This window comes from Saccopteryx leptura, chromosome 3, assembly GCF_036850995.1.
Source record: "Saccopteryx leptura isolate mSacLep1 chromosome 3, mSacLep1_pri_phased_curated, whole genome shotgun sequence".
In the NCBI taxonomy this organism is placed as follows: Eukaryota; Metazoa; Chordata; class Mammalia; order Chiroptera; family Emballonuridae; genus Saccopteryx; species Saccopteryx leptura.
The window spans coordinates 106,105,208-106,131,144 of NC_089505.1; the positions used below are offsets into that span (position 1 = coordinate 106,105,208).

At 53.0% G+C, this 25,937-nt stretch overlaps 1 protein-coding gene across 1 annotated transcript; it reads right to left on the reverse strand.

The window, feature by feature from the left end:
- On the reverse strand, positions 1-25,121 carry LAPTM5 (lysosomal protein transmembrane 5). Its single transcript, XM_066375668.1, has 8 exons — positions 24,934-25,121; positions 9,424-9,517; positions 8,680-8,756; positions 7,167-7,295; positions 6,314-6,436; positions 5,192-5,287; positions 2,649-2,741; positions 1-1,423 (listed from the first exon to the last, which is right to left on the reverse strand). Exons 1-8 carry the CDS (start codon positions 25,015-25,017, stop codon positions 1,334-1,336), a joined length of 786 nt encoding a protein of 261 aa, XP_066231765.1. The 5' UTR covers positions 25,018-25,121; the 3' UTR covers positions 1-1,333.
- Positions 25,122-25,937: the final 816 nt, after the last annotated feature.

Below are 25,937 nucleotides of genomic sequence, written 5' to 3' on the forward strand. Positions count from 1 at the left end.
CCGAGAGAAGCATGTTGCTGCTTTATTGAAACTTCTTCCCCGTCACAGAAAGCAATGACGGGAGCAGGTTTGGCGGGGAGCCTCGTGCGCCGCCCTCTCCATCTGGGCCCGCCAACAAACCCGAGGGCCTGCCTCTGTGGCCCTACCTCCTGCGCCTTTGGGTCCGCTCCTCAGGAACCCCAGCCCTCAGGGAAGCAAGCGAAAGAGGGGGTGTTGGGGCAAAAACCTTCCTTACAGCACCACCAACGTGAGCCCCCACAGCATGGTCTGCACCCACAAAAGGTTTGCCTGATTTGACTGAACTCATTTGTGGATTTAGTCCAACAAAAAAGGATTTGCCTGATTTTAGGACTGAATTTCTGCTTGACCACAAGCATCAGGCAGAACCGGGTCACTTACAATCAAATTGGTGACGGATGGAGTAGGTAGAATGGACTGATGACTTGTTACTAGAAATGACCATGGTTGGAGTGACCCATTTCACGGAGCCCACTGCTATGTGACTGCTCTGACCACATGTGACTGATTGTTGACAGTGACAACTCTTCAGCAAAACAATGTGTGCTCAAAGGGACTGTTGATTACTGAAAAGTACTGTTATTTCCTGAAACTAGCTGTTGAATGATGGTTTGGCAATGGTCTGACTGACTCTTCATTTGAATTAACAATTATTTAGCTATTCAGAAGTACTGAATTGACCAGAGTGGGCAGCCAGTTATTGGATTGGATGGTTTGGGGGGTAATCTGATATTTTTAGTATTAAATATAATCCCTATTCTAAATTGACTGGGTCGGCTGACTTGGTAATTATTTAAGGAAGCTATTTGAAGAAATTGAGCATATGGATTTTGTGGGGAGGAATAACTGATAATTACTTCACTGAATTGTTGTGTGAATTGACAATTATTTACAAACCAGTATAACGGACTATTGTAATTTGACCAAATTATTTCACTGAACTGACAAATTGTGTTTTTTTGTTAATTTGTCAGCCACTTGGTTAGACTGGTCCAGCTGAATGTTATTTAACCAAACTCAATGAATTTAGAATAACCAATTGTTTAAACAAATGTCAGAGCTGATCAAAACAAGCCAAGTGTCGTCGGACTGAATCGTTGAGAGATCCGAGGAGTTCTTTAGCCTAAAGAGTTGACCCAACTGTGAGCATCTCCCAGGCCCCGCAGAAAAAGCAGGCCAGCGAGGGGTACACAAGCAGATTGTCCTGAAGTCAGCCAGGTGGTTCATCTAGGCCACAGGGGCCCCCAAAGGGAAGAAGCTGCTTGTGAGGCGGCAGCTCCGCCCCTCCCAGCACCAGGGCTGGGGCCTGGCGCTGTCACACCTCAGAGTATGGGGGAGGCGCCGGGCCCCCCTCCGGAGTCTTGGGTGGCAGAGACATAGCTTCCTCGTAGGACGGCAGGACCACCTGGGAGGGACAAAGATGAGGGTTGAGGACTGGCCAGAAGGAATTACACCTCTGACAAAAGCATGATGATGACTAACTAGCACGCCTGTGCACCTACTGTGTGCTAGGCATGGCATGCACCAGACAGATACAATTTCTGTTCCTGCCGTGAACAGACTTGCCTCTAGCCTGTTCAGCATCAGGCCCCTTGTTTGGATAACACACCAATTTCCCTGGAAAAACATTCTCGGTCCATGTACTTTCAGAGAAATTGACCCCATCCAGGGGTGGACATGTGACCTAGGTGGCACCACTCAAACTAGAATTTCATCCCCCTGGCTATCTATGGTCACTGGTTTGGGGATAGGCTTGTGACCCAAGCTGGTCCAATCAGACATGTTTCTCAGACTTCCTTTCTGCTGGGGGTTGCTGAGAAGGTGGGATGTCAGCCTAGGGGTTTTGGCAGCAATTTTGCCACCATGAGGAAAGAAGGAAAGGGCTGCTTGAAAATGGAGCCAACAGTGAGAAAAGTAGAGTCAAGAAATGGAAAAGGTGAGATCACTAGATATCAGGACTCAGCCAGGCCCAAGCCTGTTCAATGAACTAATAAATTCTCTTTTTCAACTTAAGTCAAATTGAGTTGGGTTTCTGCCACTTGCAACCAAAAAAGTCTTGAGACTAATACAATCCCCATTTTTCAGATGAGAGAAGTGAGCTACAAATAATTTAAACCAACTGCCTTTTTCCTATCACTTCTCCAATCAGCTCTTTCTAAGTGCACCTCATCCCTCTGCTTGAAGGCTTCTTCCCTTTTTCCAGCTAACTTGTATCATCTGACAGTCTAGGACTTGGTCAAATGTCACCTCCTCCAGGAAGCCTTCCCTGACACCCCAGATGAAACCAGCTCCCATTGTCCTCGTGCATCTCACTGAGTTGTGATTAGGTTTCTGTGTCTGGACTCACTCTGGACTAGACACCCCTCTAGAATGCGGTAGAATCTTAGTCTTCTCTCTACCCCCAGGGCTGGATATGAGGCCAACAAAGAGTAAAAGGCAAAAAATATTGCATGCGTGCGTGAATGAAAGAACCCTAGACTATATCAAAGCTGAATGATATCTTCACATTTCTTCTAGTCAAACCCTCATCTTACACGTGGAGAAAGCAAGGCACAGCAAGGGAGAGAGACTCGCCCCTCAATGGCGCAGTAGGCGGCAGAGCTAACACTCGTCTCCCCCACCAGGCTCACCTTCGGCAGCATCTTGGGGCTGCTCTTCTCCTCCGCTGAGTTCGTGTACTTGATGAGCCTGTAGCATCTCCACACGCACTTGAACATGTAGACCTGGAAAAGGCCCGGGTCAGGCTGCGCATTGCCGACCGTCCCCCTCGCTGCCCCAGCAGGCCTGAGACAGTGCCAGGCGTTTCCTGGGGCGTCCCGGCTCACCCCAGAAGGCAGCGGTCAGCGGCTGCTGCTCGGACCTTTATTCGGGTTGAGCAGTGCCTGACCTTCCAGTGCCAGGTCCTCCAGGTATCTCCCTTTTTACTGCCCCACAGACTCAGTGCACGAAGGGCTTTTCTGGAGGCTTCTGAGCTCCCTTCCAACCCCCCTGCCAATAGTCCTACAGATCCTGCTTGTCCGCCCCTGGGGACTGGAAAAGGTTTGTTTGAAATTGTTTATGGCCCTGGCCGGTTGGCTCAGCGGTAGAGCGTCGGCCTGGTGTGCGGGGGACCCGGGTTCGATTCCCGGCCAGGGCACATGGGGGAGGCGCCCATTTGCTTCTCCACCCCCCCCCTCCTTCCTCTCTGTCTCTCTCTTCCCCTCCCGCAGCCGAGGCTCCATTGGAGCAAAGATGGCCCGGGCGCTGGGGATGGCTCCTTGGCCTCTGCCCCAGGCGCTAGAGTGGCTCTGGTCGTGGCAGAGCGACGTCCTGGAGGGGCAGAGCATCGCCCCCTGGTGGGCAGAGCATCGCCCCTGGTGGGCGTGCCGGGTGGATCCCGGTCGGGCGCATGCAGGAGTCTGTCTGACTGTCTCTCCCCGTTTCCAGCTTCAGAAAAATAAAAAAAAAAAAAAAAAAAAAAAAAAAAAAAGAAATTGTTTATGATAAGTTATCTTGTAAAGCAGATCACAAAACAGTGTAGACAATAATACCCCATGTTTATAAATGCAAAAAAAAATTATATGTACAGATATATATATATCTATATCTATATATATATAGATATAGATATATGTTAAAGGCTGTAAACAACTGCTTTCTCTTAGCAGTTGACGTAAGAATTGCAGAGACAGCTCCGTGTGGAGGACAAAGTCCCAGGGGCATGCTCAGGGAACGAGTCAACAGTTCCTCTCTGCCCCACAGGAAGAAGCGCGGGTCCTGTCCTCTGGAAGGTCTTTTGTTTTATGGAGTCTCATGATGGGGACTTAATGGGGCAAAAATAAATAAAATGAATTACAAAAGAATGAAGTATGAAGGGCCAGGGAAGATCAAGCAGGTGGAGGGTGGCCAGTGAGGCAGAGTGAGGGGCCCAGAGAGAACCCCAACCTACCCAAGGAGGAGAGGGGGGAGGCGGGGTTGTGTGGTGGGGTTTGAGAAGTTCTTCTCCAGTTGAGTGTGTGATGTAAACCCTCACACTGGTTGCCCCCAAGGCTTCAGGAAAGTTTTCATTGTATATACATCACTAACGCACTTGTACTTTGAGGCAAGGTTAAAAGGAGTAGAGTTGTTTGCAGGTTGGCATTAGGTGAGTCCAGAGACTGCTCAGGGCCTCCAAAGAAAGGAGGCAGTGATGTCTGCGTACACCCACCCACAAAAAGACCAAGAGGAGTGCACCCAGGTCTCAGGGAGTGGTGGTGGATTGAGGGGTGGGGGGCCGTGATTGTCTTCTTTCTGATCATCTGTAGTCTCTAAATTTCTACAATGAATGTACATTACTTTCATAGTCGAATAAGAACACTTTTTTAAAGCCCTGTCTTCTATTGCATCAAATTGGCCTCCTGGTGGCTTCAGGACACAGGTCCCCGTTGCAGCCTCTAGGATTCCCATGAGAGTCCTTTGAGTATTTGGAAACAGCAATCACATCCCGCCAAGTCATCTCTCTTCCAGGCTGAGCTGCCCTGGTTTCCTAACTCCCTCAGCTGACAGAGTTCCTCTGCTTCTTCAGCCTCCTGTATGTGCTGCCCTTAATACAGCCCAGTCTGTCACTATGTCTCTGAGAACTGGGACCTGAAACTGGACTTTATCTCCTGGGTCTGACCACCCCAGAGAATAGTAAAAACCATTCCCCTCCCTCATTCTCATCACTAAACCTCTAGTAACATGACCTCAGGGCCCATCTACATTTTGGTGCCTGAATCACATAAAACTGTGATATGGGCAAAGCATAACTCATTAGGTCCCTTTCACAGAGGAAACTTGAAGCCCAGAGAGAAGTGACTTGAAAAATGACCACATAGCTAGTGAGGGGAGAGGTGGGATTCAAACCCAGGTCCTTCTGAATATAATTCCAGACAGAACAGTTCCTCCTTCCCTAGATCAGGGTCTCTCTGGGTTAAACATCAAGTCCCTGATACCTGAATGCAGGTGGTCTTTGCAGATCCACTTCCTCTAAATGGGTTGTCCCTGAGAATCCCGGCTCAGAGGAGCTGGTGTAGGGAGGGCTGGGTAAGGAACCGAGAGCAGGGAGGATGGCGGCAGGAGACACACCTCCCTGCCTTCAAATGGCCCAGCATGGGTGAGCTGGGGCCCCACAGCCTCACCGCCCCTCTCAGAGCCATGGAGAGGGGACACTCACCTTCAGGATGAGGACAGTGACAAAGGCAACGGAGAAGATGAGCATCATCTTGATGAACTGGTTATAAGCCATTCCCTCCTGGCTGGGGAGGTAATTCTGCAACAGATGAGGGGGCTACATCAGTGCCTCTGGACACACGTGGAGGAATGACAAGCCTGCTCTCCACACGCACAGGAACATGGTGTGGCACAGCCATTATCTTCGCTGATCCTGTGAGGGGCCTGTGAGGCAGGCGCTACTTACCATCAGCCCCGTGGGCCAGGTGAGCAAACCAAGGGAAGCAGAGACAGCTGCTGCCTGCCCCGGTGGCCCTTACCTGGCGGTGCCCCAGCCCTAATCCTGAAGCACCTGGGAAATCGCCTCGTCGCCTAGGGGCAGCTCACACACAGATGCCAGGTAACTGCTCACCATGGCGTCGCCTCTGTGGCATTTTCAACTATGTGCACACATTCTTTGACACTACTCCCTTCAAAATGTAGGGCTCATTTCCCCTCCTTCGAGTGGGGGCCAAACCTAGGCACTCACTTCTCACAGATCATAGAAGGTGGAAGAGGTGAGTGCAGCCTCCGAGACATAGCAGTTTTCTCCTGTCTCGCAGATACTCACTGGGGGGGGGGGGGGGGGGGGGGCGCGACCCAGCAGCCATGACAGCAGGATGCTCAAGCAGCCTTATTAAAGATGCACAGGGTGCAGAATTGAAATGGAGTGGACAGCCTCCCGCTCCCAAATTCCTGATCCCTCAAAGCTGTGTGAGATAATGATTGCTTATTGTTTTAAGTTACTGTGCTTGGGTAGAATTGGTTTGACAATAATAAAAAAAAAAATTAGTATTATTTTTGCAATGCAAATCCCACCCCAGGGTTCCCTCTGGGATCGGGCAGGGCTACTCTGAAAGCCACATGTCTGCCTGGCTTCTTCCCTGTGTCTAACCCGTCTCCCTCACTGTTTTTTAAGGTTCTTCCTGATCACTCTCCCTCAGTAAGTCTCTCATGCAAGAATCCTCTTCCCATGCTCACTTCTAAGTAACTCAGCCCAGCCTATGCACTGAGGCACAGAGAGGGGAAGCAACTTGCTCAAGGCCACACAGCCAGTGACAGGAGTAGACCCTTGGCCCAGACTTACCATGTGGTTCATGGACTTGAAGTTGAGATAGGTGGGCACTTCCATGTAAGAGCTGCAGAGGGTCAAGATGCTCAGGCAGAAGTCCAGCAGCTGCAGGGTCATCAGTGGGACCTTGGAGGGGCGCTTAGGAGGACAAGGACAAGGAAGACAGACCAGCAGTTAAGCCCCAACCAGAGGCCCTGGTACTGTGGGGCACATGGGAGGGGGAGGGCTCCGCTTGAGAGACTGCCTTGGCTAGAAGGTACCAAACCCTCTGATCCACCATTGCCAGAAAGAAATGGATGTCCACTGCTCAGACAATCACACCAAGGGCCAAGAGCAGACCCCAGACCTAGAACCAGGGACCTGACTCCCCACCCAGAGCCCTTGCACAGTGGAGCTGCCCAGCCTTTTCAAGGACAACAGTCAGGGGAAGTGCGGAGAGAGAGCAGCCTTGGGGAGCCAGCCAGGTCAGAGGGGCGCCATCAGCGGCATCCCACTGCAGGTGCTCAGAATGGCTTTAATCTGCGTCTTCCTTTAGAACCTGGTTGCAGAGGAGGGACAAAGCAGGGCCGGGGGCTGAGACGGGGCCTGTGCCCTTTCCTCTGCTGCGGGCTCACCGTGGCCGGCATCTGTTGAGTGCTCACCACGTGTGAGCACCCTCTACACACCCCTCACTTAACGCTGCTCGGGCACGTTGAGCAGGCGGGATCACAGGCCCATCTGACAGAGGCAGGAGCTCGGGACGATTTGGAGGAACTCAGGGACTTGCTGCAGGCCACCAACGAGGAAGGGGTCTTGGGGGCCTCCTGTCACCACCTGGGCTCCTCCCACTTCCCAGCCGGGTGGGTGGAGGGCAGGGTTGGGTACTCACAGTCCGAGTCCGGGAGGCAAACTTGAGGTAGGCAGGCAGCTCCACATAGGAGCCCAGCAAGGTGAACAGGCACAGCAGGTAGTCCATGATTTGCAGGGACATGAAGGGCAGCAGGTACTTCTCCCGGTTCTGGAAGGCAGGCCCAGCACTGTCAGGGCGTCCCCCGCCCCCTGCACACTTCCCTGTGCAGCCTGATGTCCCCCTGAGCCCGTTCACCAGCAGCTCCCTTCCCTCCTGGATCCTACTCCATGGGGATCCACACGCTCTCCTGACTGAGGCTCTGGACTCAGGGAGAAGGCAAGACCCAGGCCCTGAGGGCAAGGAGCCTCGGTGTCCCGGGAGACACACGCAAGTTCCCATCTGCAGCAGTCAGTGCTCCAGGGACTCTGGGAGCAGGCTTGACTCAATTTCTTTTCAAGAACTCAACCAGGATGAGCCATTTTACAGATGAGAAGGGATCAGAGAGGACTTCCTGGAGGTGGGGAAACCAAAGTAGATCTGGGAAGCAGCAGGAGGGAAAGGGGGCAGGTGCTGGAGACAGAGGAGCCAGCAGGAGCGAAGGCCCTGCGTGGGAAACAGCCTGCGCCGCTGGAACGGTCAGACCCTCCCGCACGCAGGAGCTCCCGGAAAGCCTGGTTCGGTTATGGTAAGGGGCCCTGAACGGCTGAGGCTGAAGTCCCTCTGCTTCGATTGAAAGCAAGTGACCATTGTGACAAGGATCACTGCCTAGAAACCCACAGTTGGAGACAAAATCACAGAAAGGGTGGTTTTGTGGTTTCTCAGGTGGTTGTCTAAAATCACTCAGGAGGTGGCCGAAACAACCCAGACTGAGTCTCGGAGCTTCCAGGGATGGGCTAACCCATTTTTCTAGGTGGACCGTTTGCGTTTCTGTTTAAGCACCCAGGAGCCATCCACATAAGGTGGAATCCATCCCGGGGGTGCAGGGCTAGGAGAATGGCCTCAGCCAGAGGTGAGGGTAACATTTCATGCAAGGTAGAAACATTCCAAACTAGCACCAAACCTTTGACTCCTCTTCCTGGCCTGAGAGTGCCAGCCTCTGTCTGCCCAGGAAGGCCCTGTTTCCGGTTTTGGCTTCCTGCCGCCCTGGGGCCAAGGGACCGGTGGTTCCTCTTCACAGGAGGCCGAGCCACAGCCTGTCTCACTCTCGGCCACTCGCCAGATGGAACTGAGCTGGATGTGTCTACACTCTCCCCTCTGCTTTGACTCCGCTCACGTATGACAAAACCCACTGCATTCTCCCCTCTCCTCACTCCCCAAAGTGGCTCTTCCTCCTTTCTCTAGTCTAGCCAAATTCCCTGCCTCCATCTGTGTTATAAAAGGAGTCACCTGTGATGATCTCTAGGCTGCAGGTGAAGTCTCCCAAAATACCCGCCTCCCACCGTCTCAGCAGCCAAGTCTGCCCACCCAGGGGGTGTGATTAGGAGGGGGCCTGAGGGCAGCTGGGGCTCCCCAAGTCCTGGCTCCCCTTCCGCTCCCCCAATGGGGCCCTCACCTTGACCACACCGATCAGCAGGCTCACACTGATGACAAAGAGCATGGCGATGAGCAGGAAGCTGGAGATCAGGTCAGCTAAAAGGCAAGGGAGAGCAGTGAGGGATCAGAGGTGCCCCCGGGAACCCCAAGGGCTCCGAGGACCACTCTTTGGGAACCACTGGTCTGGGTCTATGACAGTAAACAAGAAAGCCCAGGCCTCGCCCTCTCCTCATTCTCAGTCTTAAGAGGCTACAGAGACGCAAAGGGAACATTTTGGATAACACAAGGGAATATAACAAAGGGTCCTGGCTGGGGTAGGGGGAGGAGCAGCCTGTGTGGTCATCTGCTTTAACCAGGGTGAGGGCCGGACAGGCCTCTGAAGCGGTAACTATGAGCTGCAGGCAGGGACCGAAGACAAGGTGTGGTCAGTGCAGAAACCTGGAGGGAGCCTGGAGGTCCAAGTGACCACTGCAGACAGCGCCGTCGACTGGGGCCGGATGTCACGATGTTGTTCTAGTGCGAGGGGTGGCCATGGCCGGGTGTAAGCAGGACAGTCCTGCAGTCATCTTTCTAAGTTGGTTAGGTTTTGCAAAGGGCCATCCGACCTGCTCCCACACCTGGGGTCAGGACCGGTGGAACAGCCCATTTGCAGATGAAAGATCTGAGGCTCCAAGAGGGGAAGGGGCAGGGCCTCAAACCCTAGCTGGTCCACCCAGGGCCCCGCTTTCCTCCCCGGCTCCCACTTCCCGTTCCCTGGACCTACCAATCCTGAGGTAGCTCGTCTGGGAGAATTTGCAAGAGGCTTTGCCGTGAGCCACCTCCACCGAGTGCTCGATGAACAGCAAGACACTCATGATCTGGGGGCAGAACAGAGAATCGGTAGGTCAGCGGGGCCTGCACCGCCCCTCGCCAGCCCCTCCCTCCCCAAGGTGTGCAGTCCAGTCAGGGGCCTGTGAGCAGGGTCCTAGAGGAGATGGCACAGCAGGTCAGTAGAGCATTCTGTACAAGCTCAAGATTGTGGTTCTTTTCTCTTCCAGCTCTGTGAGCTTGGGCAAATTACTTGACCTCTCTGTGCCTCAGTTTCTCCCTCTGTAAAATGAAGATAATCTAATAACTACCTTAGGAGACTATTACAAGGCATAAATGAGAAAATCCCAGGAGAGCCCTGAGAAACTCGTTCTCATTAAAGCGGTAACTGGGACCGCTGAAGGCCAGTCTTGAAGAGGAGGTAGTGGGCTGAGACTGGGCCCTCCACTACACCCTCTTTTACAACAACGGGCATTGTGCCTCCTGGGACCTTAGTCACAGCATCTGAGCAGCAGAGGGCTTCAGTTTCATGGAGTCATCCACACAGGCCTGGGAACATCCGACCCGGGAATCCTCCAGGGTGCCCTTCAAAACACACCCCTCACGGCCCCTCAATTTCCCCATCTGCAATGATGGAGAATAACAATGAGGATAATAACAACACCTGCTTCATTGGGCTGTCGTGGGACCAAATGGGATATAATTCACTTACAGTGCCTGGCGGATCATAAGCACTCAGTCTGTGCTTTCTGTTAGTATTACTATTATCCCCACTGGACCGTAGGTTGCTGTGTCTCTCTTGTTCACTGCTCTGGATGTTTCATTTGATGAATGGATAGAAGGATGGACAGATGGACTAATAAGCCCCGTCCCCATAGGGGACCCCTGCTGAGAATAATGGAAAAAGGAGCAAAGCTGCTGGGTATGTGTGTTGGAGTGGCCTTAGCAACTGCTGAAGTCCAGTCACAAAACTGGAGGACTTTAGAGGTCACCTTGCCTATGCCTTCCACTTCCAAATGCAGGAATCCTGGCTGTGCAGCCTCTATTTAAATGCTTCCAGCCACAGAAAACTCACAATCTTCTGTGTGTCTGTGTCCTGCCCTTCTCCCACCACACACATACACATACACACACACAATTCTCTGGGCATCCACCCACACTGAGAACAAGACTATCTCCTCCCTCATCGTAGGTGCCCTACCTTTATTAATCTGGCCTACACTGGTAACTCATGCTCAGCTGATGGCAACCCAACACCCATCATCTGTTCATCCTTGCTGACTATGTCTTAGCTCCTTGCTGGGATGTCTTAACTCAGACACAGGTCTCAATCAGTCTTCCTGCCATGTTACATCCTGTTTAGTGGAGCAGAAAGGGCTGGCATAGAAGAGTAAAGAAGAGCTGGGCTCCAGAGTCAGACAGAGATGGGTTTGAATCCAAGTCATCATGTGACCTTGGGCAAGTCACTTTACTTCCCAGTTTTCTCATCTGGAAAATGGCAATCTCTGGATTTAGTAAGGAATACATTGCATTGTATTTGCAAAGAACTGAGCATGAGGCCTGGCAACAGATGCTCAGCAAACATAATCTGTTGTTGGCGGGTGTGAGCTTGCAAGGGGTGGTCAGGCTGTACCAGGAGCAGGGTACCAGGGGGCTAACAGCGAGTTTGCTCTAGCTGCCCCCTCCACTGGGGGAACCAAATGGGCTCTGTTTTACCAGGAAGGTTGAGAGCAGCCCAGAGCACAAGGCAAATGTGGTGAGGCCTGTGGTTGGCACCCACAAGAAACAGCCCTAAGAGAGAACAGCTGTTTCCTCAGCCCCTCCAGACAACAACTCGGTCCAGGACAGAACAGAGCTCCCTGCAAGACGGTGAGCTCCTCACCCCTGGGAGTGTGCAAGCAGAACACAGAAGAGTCACAGCAGGGCTTAGAAAGGCCCCTAACTTTCCACAGAAGGCCCAGTCCCCAGCCTAGGTGTGGCACAAAAAGACTTTTGAAATCCCAAGAAACCCGGGTTGTCTGAGACTTGGAATGAAGCTCAGACTCAGACAATCCCAACCTCCAGTTGTTCAAAAGAGCTTTTGTCCATTTATTTTATAAGCGCTCTCTGCTTGTTTTATGAACTGAGAGAGGTTAGGGGACTTGCCCAGGGATACACAGCAAGTTGGGACAGAGTGAAACTTAAGTCTCCTAGTGCTGTCCTGGTGCCTTCCCTGTCCCCCAAAACACCTCAAAACCCCCCCGCTAGCCCTGACCCCAGACGGCTCGGATATTTTGATCACACACCTATGTCAGTGAACCTCTTCAATACATTCCTCTATATTTCTTCATTTCTAAATTACATGTACGTGCTACTATCCTGGTTTATCATAAACATCATGAAACATACATACAAAAAAATTTCAGAGATTAACAAAGAATATGACTGAATATTTTATAAATTCTAATATCGTCATCCTGAGACCCTAGTGTTCACCTTGAGCATCATCCCATTTTAAAGACGACTGCTCACTCTCAAACCTTCTCACCTCCCCCCAGTTCCTCACTTCTTACCCTAAACATCTCTCAAGACCCCGCCACCGTGCCTGCAGTCCTGCCATGAGCACGCTGACCACCCCTCCTGACTGTCCTGTGACCCCAGCAAGGGACATTCGCACAGCCTGACTCCACCTGGGCCAGGTGAACCGCCCACACCCTTCCAAGGATCCTCCCACAACCCAGTGAAGGGACTAGTCTTAATTCTCTCACCCCCTTTTCAAAGATAAGGGAAGTAAGGTTCAAAGAGGTCCAAGGTTTCCCGGCTCGGAGTCTTCAGGAACGGGACTCAAACCCAGGCTGAAGGGCCCTTGATCTCCTTCTCATCCCCTCTCCTCTGTCCTCCCAGCATCTCCTGGGCTCCTGGCTCTGCCTGGGGCTGCCCCCTTCCCCACTCCCATGTAAATTCCCAAACTCTGTGAGAAAGGCAATATTTTCCTTGTGTTACAGGTGAGGAAAGAGAGGCTCAGAGAGAACCCATGGGCTCTGTGTCATGTGGCCTGGCTGGGATTTGAACCCTGGTGCCTGTGCTCCCAGGGTCCAGGGCTCCACTCAGGGCTGAGTAGCTGCTCAGGGACCCAGCCCTGGTGCCACCAACCCTCTGCCCATCTTCCCCCAGCCCTGGACGCTCAGAGCTCAGGACAGAGAACTAGAGTATGATGGGCGGCCTCCCTGCTGTCCTGCACAGCCAGGTCCTGGCTCCTCCCTGACCTCAGTTTCCCCCTCCCGTCAGTGAGCAGAGTCACCCCATTTGCACCCAGGGCCACAGGAGAGTCAGAGGAGTGGAACTTTTGCACACTGTGGCACGTCACAGCCAGGCTCCCAGCCCGGAGCTGCGCTCTGCTCCGCCCAAGTCTGGAACCAAGAGTCATTTACAGTTCTGGAAAAGTACCTGGCTTACCTACAGCGTACACTAGGAGAGGCCTGGAAACCCCAGGAGTCCCGACTTCCCAGGCCCTCCTTCTCCCCTCGCCTCCCTCCACCCTCTTACCCCCACCAGGCTTCCACCTAGATACAGTGCTGTCCTCCCCGAGCTCAGAGGGCCTGGCTGGGCGGTGACCCTCACTTTCCTGGAACATGGCTTCACTCCTCCTACAAAGCCCAAGCATACAGCATCACTCACCCACTTGTTCCTCCATTATAGCATCTTCTCACTCACTATTCCTTAATTCTACATGGTGAGATCATGGTGTTGAGAGCTGGGGTGCTGGATTTTGATAGTCCCGGACCTAAGATATATACCCTTGAGCAAGCCACAAACCTCTCTGGGCCTCAGTTTCCTCGTCTGAGAAATGGGGGTAATAACTGGACCTGCCTTGTAAGGTTGCTATCAAGTCAAATGGCATCTGGTACAGAGCCCGGCATATAGTAAGCACTCCATAAACTAGCACTGTCGGGCAGTGTTCATTAATCTGTGTGGATTCACTCTTTCCCTTGTTTGTTCACTTAGTAAATACTCTCTGAGCACATACCACCTCCAGGCGCTATCTAGATAAGCCACTAACCCCAGCCTGCAGGTGTCACAGTCCCTGGGGGGAACCTGATGGGTGACCAGTATGTTCAGAGTCATGACAGGGGACACTCAGGGGGTTTAGGGTTCCTGATGGAGTGATCATCACTGTCTGGAAGACTCAGGGAGTGTTTCAAACACGGGAGAAGCTTGAGCATGGCTTTAAAGAAGAAAGAGGAGTTTTCACCAGAGAAGAGAGAAAAGCATTCCAGGAAGAAGGAACATCATGTGCAAAGGTCCGGAGCCTGGCCTTGCAGATCCAGGGACCTTGGGGCGACAATGCCTCTGCCCCAAGAGAGGGGATGTTACCAGTGGGGAAATGAGGCTCAGAGAGAATACAGAAGCAGCTCAAGGTCACCCAGCAAGACTGTCGCAGGGCCGGAGTCGGCCTCCCTTCTCCCAAGGCCAAGTCCGGGCTCAGGCTGTGTGACCGTGCCTGTCCCAGCCGTGCCCAGCCACCCTCACTGCCACCGCCACTCTCCATTCCCCTTTTTATCTCTCCTTTCTGCTTCTCCCTGGTTTCTGTTCCCACTCCCACCCCCACCCTGTTCCTTCTTTCTCAATAACAAGCACAACTTCCTTAAGTTGAGAAGTGGGGCAAGTGGCCAGGACGCCGGGAGATCCTCTATTTGTTTTCATGGTGGCTCCGAAGAACAACCACAGCTCGAGCTGAAGCAAAGGGGGCAGGGGTTCCTAGGAGGAGAGGAAAACCGGGGCAGTGGGGGACGTGGGGGCACTACCCACCGCGGCCACGGCCATGATGGCGGCAACGCCATGGCTGAATGTAATGAAAGTTCTGAGCAGGTGAGGCTCACAGTGGTGACCGTGCTTGAGGTGGAGACTGGCTTGCATGTCACTGGGTCTGCAGCGTGGTGACAGCTATAAGCATGTGAGTGGTGACAGAAGAGGCGGCAGTGGATGTGGCCGCGGTGGCGGTGACAGAGGTAACACCGGTAGGTATGCCGGGAAGTGGCGATTACCGGGCCGTGATCACACAGTCTCGATCCTGCTGCTGATGGTGATGGTGCTGCTGACACCATGATATCATGGCGGTGATGAAAACCATGGGGACAAAGATCCTCTCAGTTCTAAGGTTCAAATACCCATTCCCGGGAGGGGGAGGGGCACAAAGAAAACAAGATAGAAGGTGACAGAGGACAATCTGACTTTGGGTGATGGGTATGCAACATAATTGAACGACAAGATAACCTGGACTTGTTATCTTTGAATATATGTATCCTGATTTATTGATGTCACCCCATTAAAAAAATAAAATTATTATTAAAAAAAAATACCCATTCCCTCTCCAGAATGTGGGCCCTCTCTCGTGACCCACGGGCGGGGGGAGGGCTCAGGACCCAGCCTCAAGAGATTTCAGGGGGTTAAACGGACAGAACACAGCCCTCAGTAAGCACCTACTGCGTGCCAGCCAGTGCGAGAGCACGTTCTCCTCCGTGAACTTCACGGCCTTCTCCTAACAAGTCTGAAAGGTCAGGGTGCCCCCCCCCATTCCTACGAGGAAAGCGGGGCTTGTGTGCGACTTCGCAGAGGTTGCACAAGGAATCAGGCCCAGGCTTGTCCTCAACTCTTCCCCTACAGATACGGCGGGTTACAAAATGCGTCCCAAGTGCACACCCTTTCCTGGCCCCTCTCCCTTTTCATCCTGGCCTTCCGCTTTGAGGGTCTAGGGACTGAAAGGCTCCTGCACACTTTAGGCCACCGTCATTACTACTATCAACCTCCCAGGCCCACCCTGTTTTCCCCGCCCCCTCCCCCTTGTCTGGGGGAAAAGAAACAGATGTGTCAGCAGCAAGAGGAAGCTCCCCTCCCCCACCCCACCCCATACTTCCTGTCACAGCCTATCAGGGGGCAACCAGGTGGGGGCCATTCTCCAGCAGCACTGTCTCCCCAGCACACCCCCAGCAGCCCAGATAGCATCGCCAGGCGCCCCCTCGCAGAGCCCCACTTCTCCGTGTCCCCTCCGCCAGGCCGCTTTACTTCTCTGTGCTTCAGCTGCCTCATCCGCAGAACCAGAGAGAAGGATCCATCCTCTAGTAGGACGGTGGTGTAGAGTAGGTGAGGTGGGATATGTCTGCTCCCAGAGATGAAGATTCTGGGAGATGGACTGGCCAGCCGAAGCGCTTGTGTGTGGAAAGTAAACGGCAGGTCCCCGTGGCAGCGGCGGCTCTATTCTAACTGCTCCCAGCTGGAAACCCAATATTAACACATCCACCCCCCCAGGAGAGCCGGCCAATACATTGTCAGATATTCATGAAACAGAGTACTTTACTGATGAGGGGCAGGGGACTGAGCTGGCTGCACACAGCCACATGGGGGGAAGCCCACAGACATAACATTGGCAGAAAGGAGCCGGCACAAACGCGCTGTGATCTCACTCCCGTGTGGTCCTAGAACCGCACGTGTTGGAAGAAGTCAATGAGGAGAGGTCACTAGGGGCCTCCGGGTGCTGGTCCTGTCCTATTTCTTAATCTGGGCGTAGGCGACACGGGTGTGTTCACTCTGTCAAAGTTCATCCAGATGTGTCCTTACGATATGCCAGTTACACATCAGTAAAAGGTTTACAAAAGTAAAATGAATTAGAGACTTGCTGGCCCTTAGTCTGTGTCAGACCCTGGAGATAACAGAAATGAAACAGGCCAGCCAAACCCTGGCTGGGCTTCCAGACCATGATCACAGAGCCGCTGCAGGGGTGGGGGTGAGGGATGGGGAGCTGCCCGGGAGGGGGGGCTGCCTGGGCGGGGGGTGGGGGGGGGTGGGGGGGTGGGGGGGGGGTGGGGGGGTGGGGGGGGGTTGGCCCTGGGAGCTCAGGGCCAGGAGTGGGGGGCTTCCATTCCTGAGAGGTGGCAAGTCTTAAAGATGTCTCCAAAAGGACAATGGAAAGGGTGTTTCAGGCAGAGGGAGTGGCAGGGACAGGAGCAAAAATGGGTGAGATGCGTTCAGGAAACTGCAAGAAGTTTCTCTCGGGGAAACCATGACATGGGGTGTTTCACGTGCCAGGCACACAGTAGGCCCCCAGGAAATGGTGGATGGCGTGTGGCTGGGCCGGTGGAAGGATGTAGGAGATGCTGGTTTTACAAAGGTGGTGACTCTGGGGCAGGCAGGGACAGGAGGAAAACACTCGGGCCAGAAAACACAGCTCGTGCAAAGCCAGGGGGTCACAGAGCACGCAGTTTAGATGGCGCTCACCACTGTTTGCTACCCTGCCGCAGAGAAAGTGCCAGGGCAGGAGCACTGGACAGGGAGCAGCTAGCTCTGGCCCAGGACCATCTGGGAAAGCCGGGGGGGGGGGGGCTGAGGGTAAAGTTCCAGGGGCCTCTGCCACTCTTGGGGGTGGAGAGTAAGTCATCAAACCTCCTTTTATGGGCAGCCATTTGGGGACACAGATTCAGGCTCAGCCTTCAGGCTTGGCCTACGCATCCAACCTCCTCCACTTTCTGAATATGCAGGGAAGCAGCCTGCACCCCGCAAACTAGCCCCACAAGCCATTACTTCCCTGTTTACATTCAGAACAAACCCAGCCCCACCCCATGACAATAAGCATTATTATTATTTATACTCCCGAGCATTCCGAAGAGGCCAGGCCCTCCCCTGAGCACCGACACCCCCCTCACCCTCACCTCAGCCTTGTGAGGCAGGTTCTGTTACCTGCCCCATTGTTCCCCGTTATGCAGGTGACGTTGAGACTGCATCTTTCCATGAGGGCTCCATGTTAATGAGAACAAGGTTCCCAGAATAAAAAGTACAAACTTCTAGTTGTAAAATTATTTACGTGGGGATGTAGTGTAGAGTAGTGGTCCCCAACCCCCGGGCCACGGACCGATACCGGTCCATGGGCCATTTGGTACCGGTCCACAGAGAAAGAATAAATAATTTACATTATTTCCGTTTTAGTTATATTTAAGTCTGAACAATGGTTTATTTTTTTTTAAAAATGACCAGATTCCCTCTGTTACATCCGTCTAAGACTCATTCTTGACGCTTGTCTCAGTCATGTGATACATTTATCCATCCCACTCTAAAGGCCGGTCCGTGAAAATATTTTCTGACATTAAACAGGTCCGTGACCCAAAAAAGGTTGGGGACCACTGGTGTAGAGCACAGGGAATTTAGTCAGTAATATCGTAATAACTCTGCACAGTGACAGACAGATGGTTACTATGCATATTGTGGTGATCACATCATCAAGTATATTAATGTAAATCACTATGGTCAACGCCTGAAGCCAGCATAATATGCAAGTCAACTACAATGTGTCCGTAAAGTCATGGTGCAATTTTGACTGGTCACAGGAAAGCAACAAAAGACAATAGAAATGTGAAATCTGCAACAAATAAAAGGAAAACTCTCCCAGTTTCATACCTATTCAGTGCAGTTCGATGTGGGCTCACGCACAGATTTTTTAGGGCTCCTTAGGTATCTATCCCGTATAGCCTCTACAGACTCGTCACTGACTGATGGCCTACCAGAACGGGGTTTCTCCACCAAACTGCCGGTTTCCTTCAACTGCTTATCCCACCGAGTAATGATGGTGCTTTGTTATAAACACATCGATATTCACGTTGCACTTTGGTCACGGATTAGAATTTAGCGAGCCACAGAACACACTGAACTTTCCTCTGTTCCGTCCACATCTCGACTGGCATGGCCGTGGGCTGCTCTGCTGTATACACGGTGTACATCATCATCTGCGCATGCGCACATGCTGCCACATCATCCTACAGAAACTGGGAGGGTTTTCCTTTTATTTGGTGAAGATTTCACATTTTCTGTCGTCTTTTGTTGCTTTCCTGTGACCGGTCAAAAGTGCACCATGACTTTACGGACACACTGTATATTTAAATGAAAATATTTTAAAAGAAAAAAATTAATAGAACAAGGCTCCCAGCTACTACAGCGGACATCCCTTCAACCCCAAATCCCTCCCCCACCACATTCTGGAGCCTCACTGAGCCTCAGTTTCCTCTTCTGTCAAGTGAACGCTCTGGTGGCAGCTGCCACTTGTGGGGTGCTCAGGAAGTGCCAGGTATGTCTCATACCTGGTTTCTTTTAAGTCTCCAAATGACCCTGCAGGTCATGGTGATTGGGCCCCATTTGACAGGGGAGAAGACTGAGGATGGAAGGGGGCACTGGCAACACAGCAGGGCTGAGACCTGGGCGGGCAGGAGTCAGCTCCCTCACTCTGCACAGCTCCTTGGTAAGCGTCAGGCCTCATCAGGCGTTCTTGCTCCCACCCCCCACTTTGCCCTGGCAGGATGGTCCCCTGGGAGACCAACACGGGCGTCATTGTGCCCTCAGAACAAAGTCCTAGTTCCAGACCACTGCCCTGGGCTGAAAATAAAAGCCTCACTTCCTGAGGAGCTTTGGCCTGCCCAGGCCCTGCCCTCTAGCCACCAGCTAATCTGGTGAGGGTCCCTCCCAGCCCCTGCACCAAGGAGGAGCCTCTCCCAGACTGGTGCCTACCCTGGCTATGGCCTTCTGACAGCAGTGAGTCCCTCCAACCAAGGTGACCCCTGATGACCAGAACCGCCACCTGCCTCTCATTCCCCTCCTTTGGGCCTGAGAAGCAGGTAGTGGCAGACAGGATGGGCCCAGCCTTGAATCTAGTCCTTCCTGGCTCACCTCTCACAGGTGACGGACCATTGTCACCAGTCCACCAAACCTGGTGCAGCATGAAGAGTGCTTTGCTCACAGAAGTTCCTGCCTGCCTTTCCTCACTGGCCTCATGAGTCCAGTGACCTAGAGGGCCTCCCACGTTTCACAAGCTAGAGGGTGGGATGCCCACCCCAGAGATGAGGAGCACAACGCGGTTCCCTCAGCCACGGTGCTGGAGAGAGGCAGAGGCTCCCACGCTATCCCTCCAGCCTCCCCAACCCTCCCGGGAAGGGCACAAACCCTCAGCAGCAGCACAGAGCCAGGCCTCTCTGCCCCACACGTGGGCAGCGGGCGTGAAGGTGTCTTTGCCCCACACGGGAGCACTGAGCATGAAGGCGACGAATGTAGCAGATTCTTATCCGGGGCTTTCCCCATTTGACAGTTGGAGCCTATTTTAAGGTCCCAAACAGCTGATATTTGAAAAGGAGCATGTTCTCTGTGGTCTGCTCTCAGGGCCTACTCTGGGCACTGCCTGCCAGCTCCCCCCCCCACCCTCCAATGGAGCCACATCAGCTCAATACTTTGAAACAGTTACTCTTGAGACAGGTACCACTAGCCCCTTTAATGAATGAGGAAACTGAGATCAGATCGCAAGGTCCCTTCCCTGCTCAAGGCTATATCAAGAGTACATGATGAGAACAAGTCTCTGATCTTTTCTGTCCCAAAGTGGAGCAGAGAGAGGAACCCCTGAAATTCTAAGGAAGACAAATTTGGGGTGGGGGGAAGCTTCCTGGAGGAGGAAGCTTCTTGTGAAATGGACCATAAAGAAGACATGAAGGGCCTCATGGAACTCGGACTACCCCTGACCCGTGGGCTGGGTAAAGAATTCATTTGTTCACTCACCGGCTTATGCCACACACCTGTGTGACAGTGGAGCCTGTGTGCCAGGAGGGAGTAAGCCCCTGTTCACCCCCTCTGTGTGACCTGGAGCAAGCCAGGGACTCTCTGAGACCTCTGTTTCCTCATCCGTTAAAAGCGAGAATTGGGCCAAGCAGAGGTGCATCACGGTAGCTATGAAGCCTGAAAGAAGCAAGGGACTTGGTCCAGCCCCACCCCTGCTGACCTCTCCAGCTTCCCCCGCCACACCTCACAGCCATCCCTTCCTCCAGCCCAGCTCCACAGGGCTTCCCAAAGAGCACGTGGTCTCCCCACCTCCAAGCCTTCGCGCATGCTGTTCCCTCCGCCGGGCATGCCCTTTCTTTCCCGGTATACTAAGCGAAGTCCTGCTCACCTTTAACACTCAGGCCTCCTCTGAGAAGGCTGGCCTGAATCCCCCACCTCTGCTGGGGCTGGGCTAAGACCCCCTCATCCGTGCCCCCATAACAACCAGCACTGTCATCCATCACAGACAGAATCACAGTTTTTCCTGGACGGATTAGAACCCCCGGAGGACGCAGGCCATGAATGACTCGGGCCTGGAGCCCGGCCTGGGGCTCAGCACGTAAAAAAACGAAGAAGTGTTTGAGAACATATCTGCACTCACTAGAGACTCCTTTAAATAACAGAGGTTGCTTTATTTTCCTTTTTTTTCCAATTTAAAAATTAGTACACTTGAGCAACCAAATAAATAAAGTAGCACTGGATTATAACTCAAAGTATAAAATAAATATCCATGAGTCCCTGCTGACAAAAACATAAATCATTTATTTATATATAATAAATGAGGGGAACAGACAAATCTCTCCCGTGAGGAATTTGGAATAATTTATATAGCCACTCTGCCCTGAAGGAGGAGAGCACACCTTCTCCCTCCTTAACTGTGGGTTGTGCATAGTGACTTCCTTCCCAAGAGGACAGTATGGGGGGCATCGGGGGACAGTAACTTTACAGTGGAGAAGCCCGACAGACACAGCCTCAGCCAGGTGATCAAGGTCAACATCAACGGTGATGTGCTGTGCTGAGAATGGCGCTTGGCCTCGGCAGTCCTCCTCCCCAAAACACCTTCCTCAAGTCTAGCCACGAGAAAACTATCAGACAGGTCCCTTTGAAGAATATTTAACAAATGCAACACCCATTCCCCGCAAAACTGTCAAGGTCATCAAAAACAAGGAAAATCCGAGAAACTGTCTCGGCACCAGAGGAACCCGAGGACGAGATGGAACCTGCGAACCTGCGTGGATCCTGAAGTGGAAGACAGGCATTAGGAGGGAGCTCGGGAAATCTGCAAAAGGTCTGGACTCCAGTAAATCATAGTGTACGCTGTCGACGCATCAGCTGTGACCAGGGTGCCTTATTCCATGTAAGGTGTGAGCCGTGAGGAAAACCCGGCGTGGGGTACACAGGAACTCTGTACTGTGTTCACAACTTTTCCACCAATCCAAAACCATTCCAAAATGAAAAGTTTATTCCAAAAAGCAGTAATGCTCATTGTACCAGGTACGGAGAATAGAGAACAAGGGAAAACGATGGGAGCTCCCCATCCTCTACCCCAGAGACAGCCAGGGCAATGCCAACCCTCCTCACCATATCCTGTTGCTCACTGGCTGAAATCACAGCAGGGGGTTTCAGGAAATGCATTCCTAATGGAATTCAAGGTGCCTTGGAGAAAAGAGGCTCGGGAGGGAGAAATTCCTGGGCAGAGGGGTCTTCTATATGGTCCCCATCTCCTGCCATTGACTTAGGACATGCTTTGGGTTGTCAGACAAGCCAAGACCAAGGTTACCACTTTAAGAAAGTTCTCTAACTCAGTTGCCTCCTTAGCGCAGTAGGCAGCGCATCAGTCTCATAAGAAAGTTCTCTAACTCTCCTATGTAAGTTTGGGTTAGAATCATTTGTGACTCAGGAAATCTTCTACCCAAATCCAGAAAAATTCTGAGAAGGGCCGTTCCAGCCATTGGACACTGGACCGTCCTCCAGTAATAACGCTCCTGATGACTCCATGTGTGAGGCTGTCTCAAGACACCAAGGGCTCGATTTAACCCTCCCCAGAGGGGCCAAGTCCACGAATAGCTCTCAATATGCAGGGTTGTCACCCTTGACTGGCTCCAGATGGCAACCAACCCAATACTATTGACACATCTGGAGAGTGGCTTCTCCTTTTTCATCCAGATGTCCAAGGCCCTGATATCACACCTGGCATCTGACTGCTGGGCCACAGGAAAGCCCCCAGCCCCCACCCTTTCTGGGAAGACGCAGACACCTGTCACAGAGGGGACAGGAGGATGATCCCCCACTGGAATCACCTAAGGACCCAGCCCAGACGTGACTGCTTGAGCCAGTCGTACAGCTTCTCCTCTCTTCTTATGCCTCCTGTTCTAGAGCACCCCATGGCTCCCTACGACTCACTTCATGGACTGTTTCTCAACTGAGAGCGATTTTGCCTCAGGGAACATTTGGCAAGGGCTGGAAGGATTTTGGTTTATCTCAACTGGAGGGCGCTACTGGCATCTTGTGTGTAGTGGCCATGGGTGCCACCAAACATCTTACCATGCCCAGTTCAGTCCCTACAACCAAGAATTCTCCAGCCCAAAATATCAACAGTGAAGGTCCATATTTTTTTCCGCTTGTCACTCCAAGCCCCTCCCACCTCCTGCTATCCAACCTGAAGCCGCCCGGTTGGTCTGTGTAGTTTCACCTGCACAAGCCGCTGTCCTTCAGTTTCTACACCTCTGCACAACCATTGCTCCCCCATCCATACTCTCCACCACCCAACTCTATGTCTCTGCCCATAGCGCCACCTCCAAGAAGCCTTCCCTGGTCACTTGCCCACAGATTCTCCAGCTCTGTGGACAGGCACTGATATCACTTCATGTCATATATGTCATGTCACTGATGTCATGTGCAGGTGAGGACCTCAGATGGCGTGATCAAAGAGAAACCCTGAGAGTCACAGAGTCTGGAATTGATAGGGCAGTCTCTTGGCCTGGGCAGCCTGCAGCTGGGTCCCGCTTGGCCTTCACAGTGATTTTTTTTTTTTACCTTGAATCAGTCGCCAACATAGAAACATCAGAAAATATGATATCAAAGCCTGTGTTCCCTGCTTCTCTAAGCATCAGAAGTCTCTGCCAGGGCCCACATTCCTTCATGGCAACAATCAGTGGAAACCAAGCAGCCACTAGTGGACCCAGAATGGGTTCCCCGGGTCACCGTGGGTCCAGCTGCCCTGCTATTCTCACTCGCTTGACCTGTCTGGCCTCTGGGGGCACTGAAGTTTGAAGACCTCTGAGCTAGTCCACACCCTCTCCACACCCTTCATCTTAGAAAGGGAAACTGAGGCCTGAGAGAGAAGCCTGTCTGAGGTCACACAGCCAGGTAGTGGTAAAGTGTGGGTGAGGATCCAGGTAGCGGTAGAGCGTGGGTGAGGGTCCAGGGGCCGCTTCCCATGGGGCCTTCTCCGAGTACCACACTGTCCATCCGAGAATGCTGCACCATCTTAGAGCTTGAAGGGGCCCTAAGGACTTGGTGTGGGGACAGCCCAGGGGCCATTGCTTCTCTGAGAATCACCCTTGCATTGACAGAAGGTAGGCAGGGCAACCTCCGAGCTCCTCCCAAAACCAGCGTTCCTGGGTCTGACAGCTTGACTCCAGGTGTGCCGGCAGGAGGCTCCGTGTCTGATGCACAGGACTGATGAGAAGGTGCTCACGCTGTGGCAGGCACTGCCTGTAGCAGTTAGCACCCTTGATCCTCACAAGCAGCCTCTCAGAGGTTGCCGTATGCACATTGATTAGAGGAGGAAACCGAGGGCCAAGGAGGTTAAGCAAGTAGCCCAAGGCTGCACAGCTAGGAAGGGGTGAGGCCAGGATTTGCACACCGGCGCTGCCCTCTGAAGGCCAGGCTCCTGCCCCAGCCCTGCCTGCCCAGCCTGCAACGGGAAGCAGAGGCAGCTGGGTTGCAGCGTCTACAGCAGCCCACCCCTGTCTGCGGACTTCGGTTAATTTTGAGGAAGTCCTTCCAGGCTCATGAGAGCACCATTAACCACAGGCCATGAGTCACCCTGGAAGAAGGCACCCCGGCCTGAGGGAACTGGGTATGGCGTGGAGTTGTGCAGTGGGGGAGGGGGTTTAAATAGGACAGAGCAGAGACCCTGACCTTCAGCCACGGAGATGGGGGGACCTCTGGCCCTGGGGAGAGGGTTGTGACTGACCCAGGGTCAAGGCTCCACATCCAGGAGGTGCACATTAGCCTCCAAAGCAGAACCGCTGGGCCCGTCCCCCTCGGGTTGCCCCATAACAGACTGGGCCAGGCAAACCCCCTGTCCGTTAGCACAAGGCCTCAAGTTTTCCTGAGGGGGTGAAGGCAGTGGTTCGCCCGAACTGTAAACTAACGGTTCTAACCTCCCGTGAGAAGCACAAAGGCAGATTCCCACTTGCCAGCGCAGGCCCCGCTGCGGGGAAGAGCCGGGCTGCACCCGGGGCCTGGCCCCACATCCTGGCAGCAGTCCCAGCCTCCGTGTCTCCTGAGGCTGCTGCCTCCCAACGCACGTTCCCGTCTGAGGTTCTGTTCATACCCGGATGACCCTGTGGCTGCAATTTTGTCCCATTTTACAGAGGCAGAAACCAAGCTTCAAAGAGAATGTGAGTTGGGTTCTCCTGCAATAAGCACCTCTCCTTCTCCCACTGCTCTGCCCAGGTGGCTGCGACAGTCCCCTCCCCCGCAGCGACAGAGCGGGACACTGAGACTCAAGCAGAATCCCACAGAAAGGTGGTGAGCAGTGGCCGTCCAGTAGGAGGGGGCTCAGTAGACGGGACCCTCTCTCACACACACAAACACACATGCACGCACGGTCTCCCTGGGCCGGCCCCGCACTCACCACATGGTAGATCGCCAGGGCGGTGGTGGCCATGCGCACGTTGAAGCAGCAGCAAGTCTGGCGGATGGCCGTGCTGGAAGCCATGGTGCTGCTGTCCCCTCCTCCGAGGCACTGAGGGGGAAGAAGCCCGGTCCTGGAGCAGGACAGAAAAGGGGAAGCTGCAGGCTGCCCTCCTCACTTCCTTCCTGCCCCGCAGACAGGCAGGAGCAAGGTCTTCACAAGTGGGGCGGGGCAGCTGGGAAGGGCAGCCTGCCTCTGAGCACCACAGCGGGCCCCCTGCCACTGCCAGAAGGGGCTTCCCGGGAGGGCAGACCCTCACACCGTCAGCACCTACCTGCCGTGTGTCAGGGCTGGGGTTAAGCAGTGTCACAGTCCTGCCTACTGGACGCTCACCACCGCCCTTGGAAGCAGGAATTGTTACCAAACCATGTCCAGATAGAGCAGGGGTCCCCAAACTTTTTACACAGGGGGCCAGTTCACTGTCCCTCAGACCGTTGGAGGGCCGGACTATAAAAAAAAACTATGAACAAATCCCTATGCATACTGCACATATCTTATTTTAAAGTAAAAAAACAAAACAGGAACAAATACAATATTTAAAATAAAGAACAAGTAAATTTAAATCAACAAACTGACCAGTATTTCAATGGGAACTATGGGCCTGCTTTTGGCTAATGAGATGGTCAATGTGCTCCTCTCACTGACCACCAATGAAAGAGGTGCCCCTTCCAGAAGTGCAGCAGGGGCCGGATAAATGGCCTCAGGGGGCCACATGCAGCCGGCGGGCCGTAGTCTGGGGACCCCTGAGATAGAGAAACAGAGGTCCAGAGAGATCAAGACATCCATCCCAAATCTCACAGTAGTTAGTGCTAGTCGCAGGATTCAAACCAGGTCTGGCAGGCTGCAAAAATAACTATTGTCGACTAATTCCTACCTCTTCTAAACGTGTTCCTGGATTAAATCCTTTAATCCTCACCTCAACCCTTTGTGGGAGGTACTATATA

Coding starts and splice junctions, on each gene's coding strand:
- LAPTM5 (XM_066375668.1), bottom strand. CDS start 25,017: ATGGCTTCCAGCACGGCCATCCGCCAGACTTGCTGCTGCTTCAACGTG. Junction 2,742..5,191: donor TCACTGTCCTCATCCTGAAG/GTGAGTGTCCCC, acceptor GGCCTTTTCCAG/GTCTACATGTTCAAGTGCGT. Junction 1,424..2,648: donor GCCCCAAGATGCTGCCGAAG/GTGAGCCTGGTG, acceptor TGTCCCTCCCAG/GTGGTCCTGCCGTCCTACGA.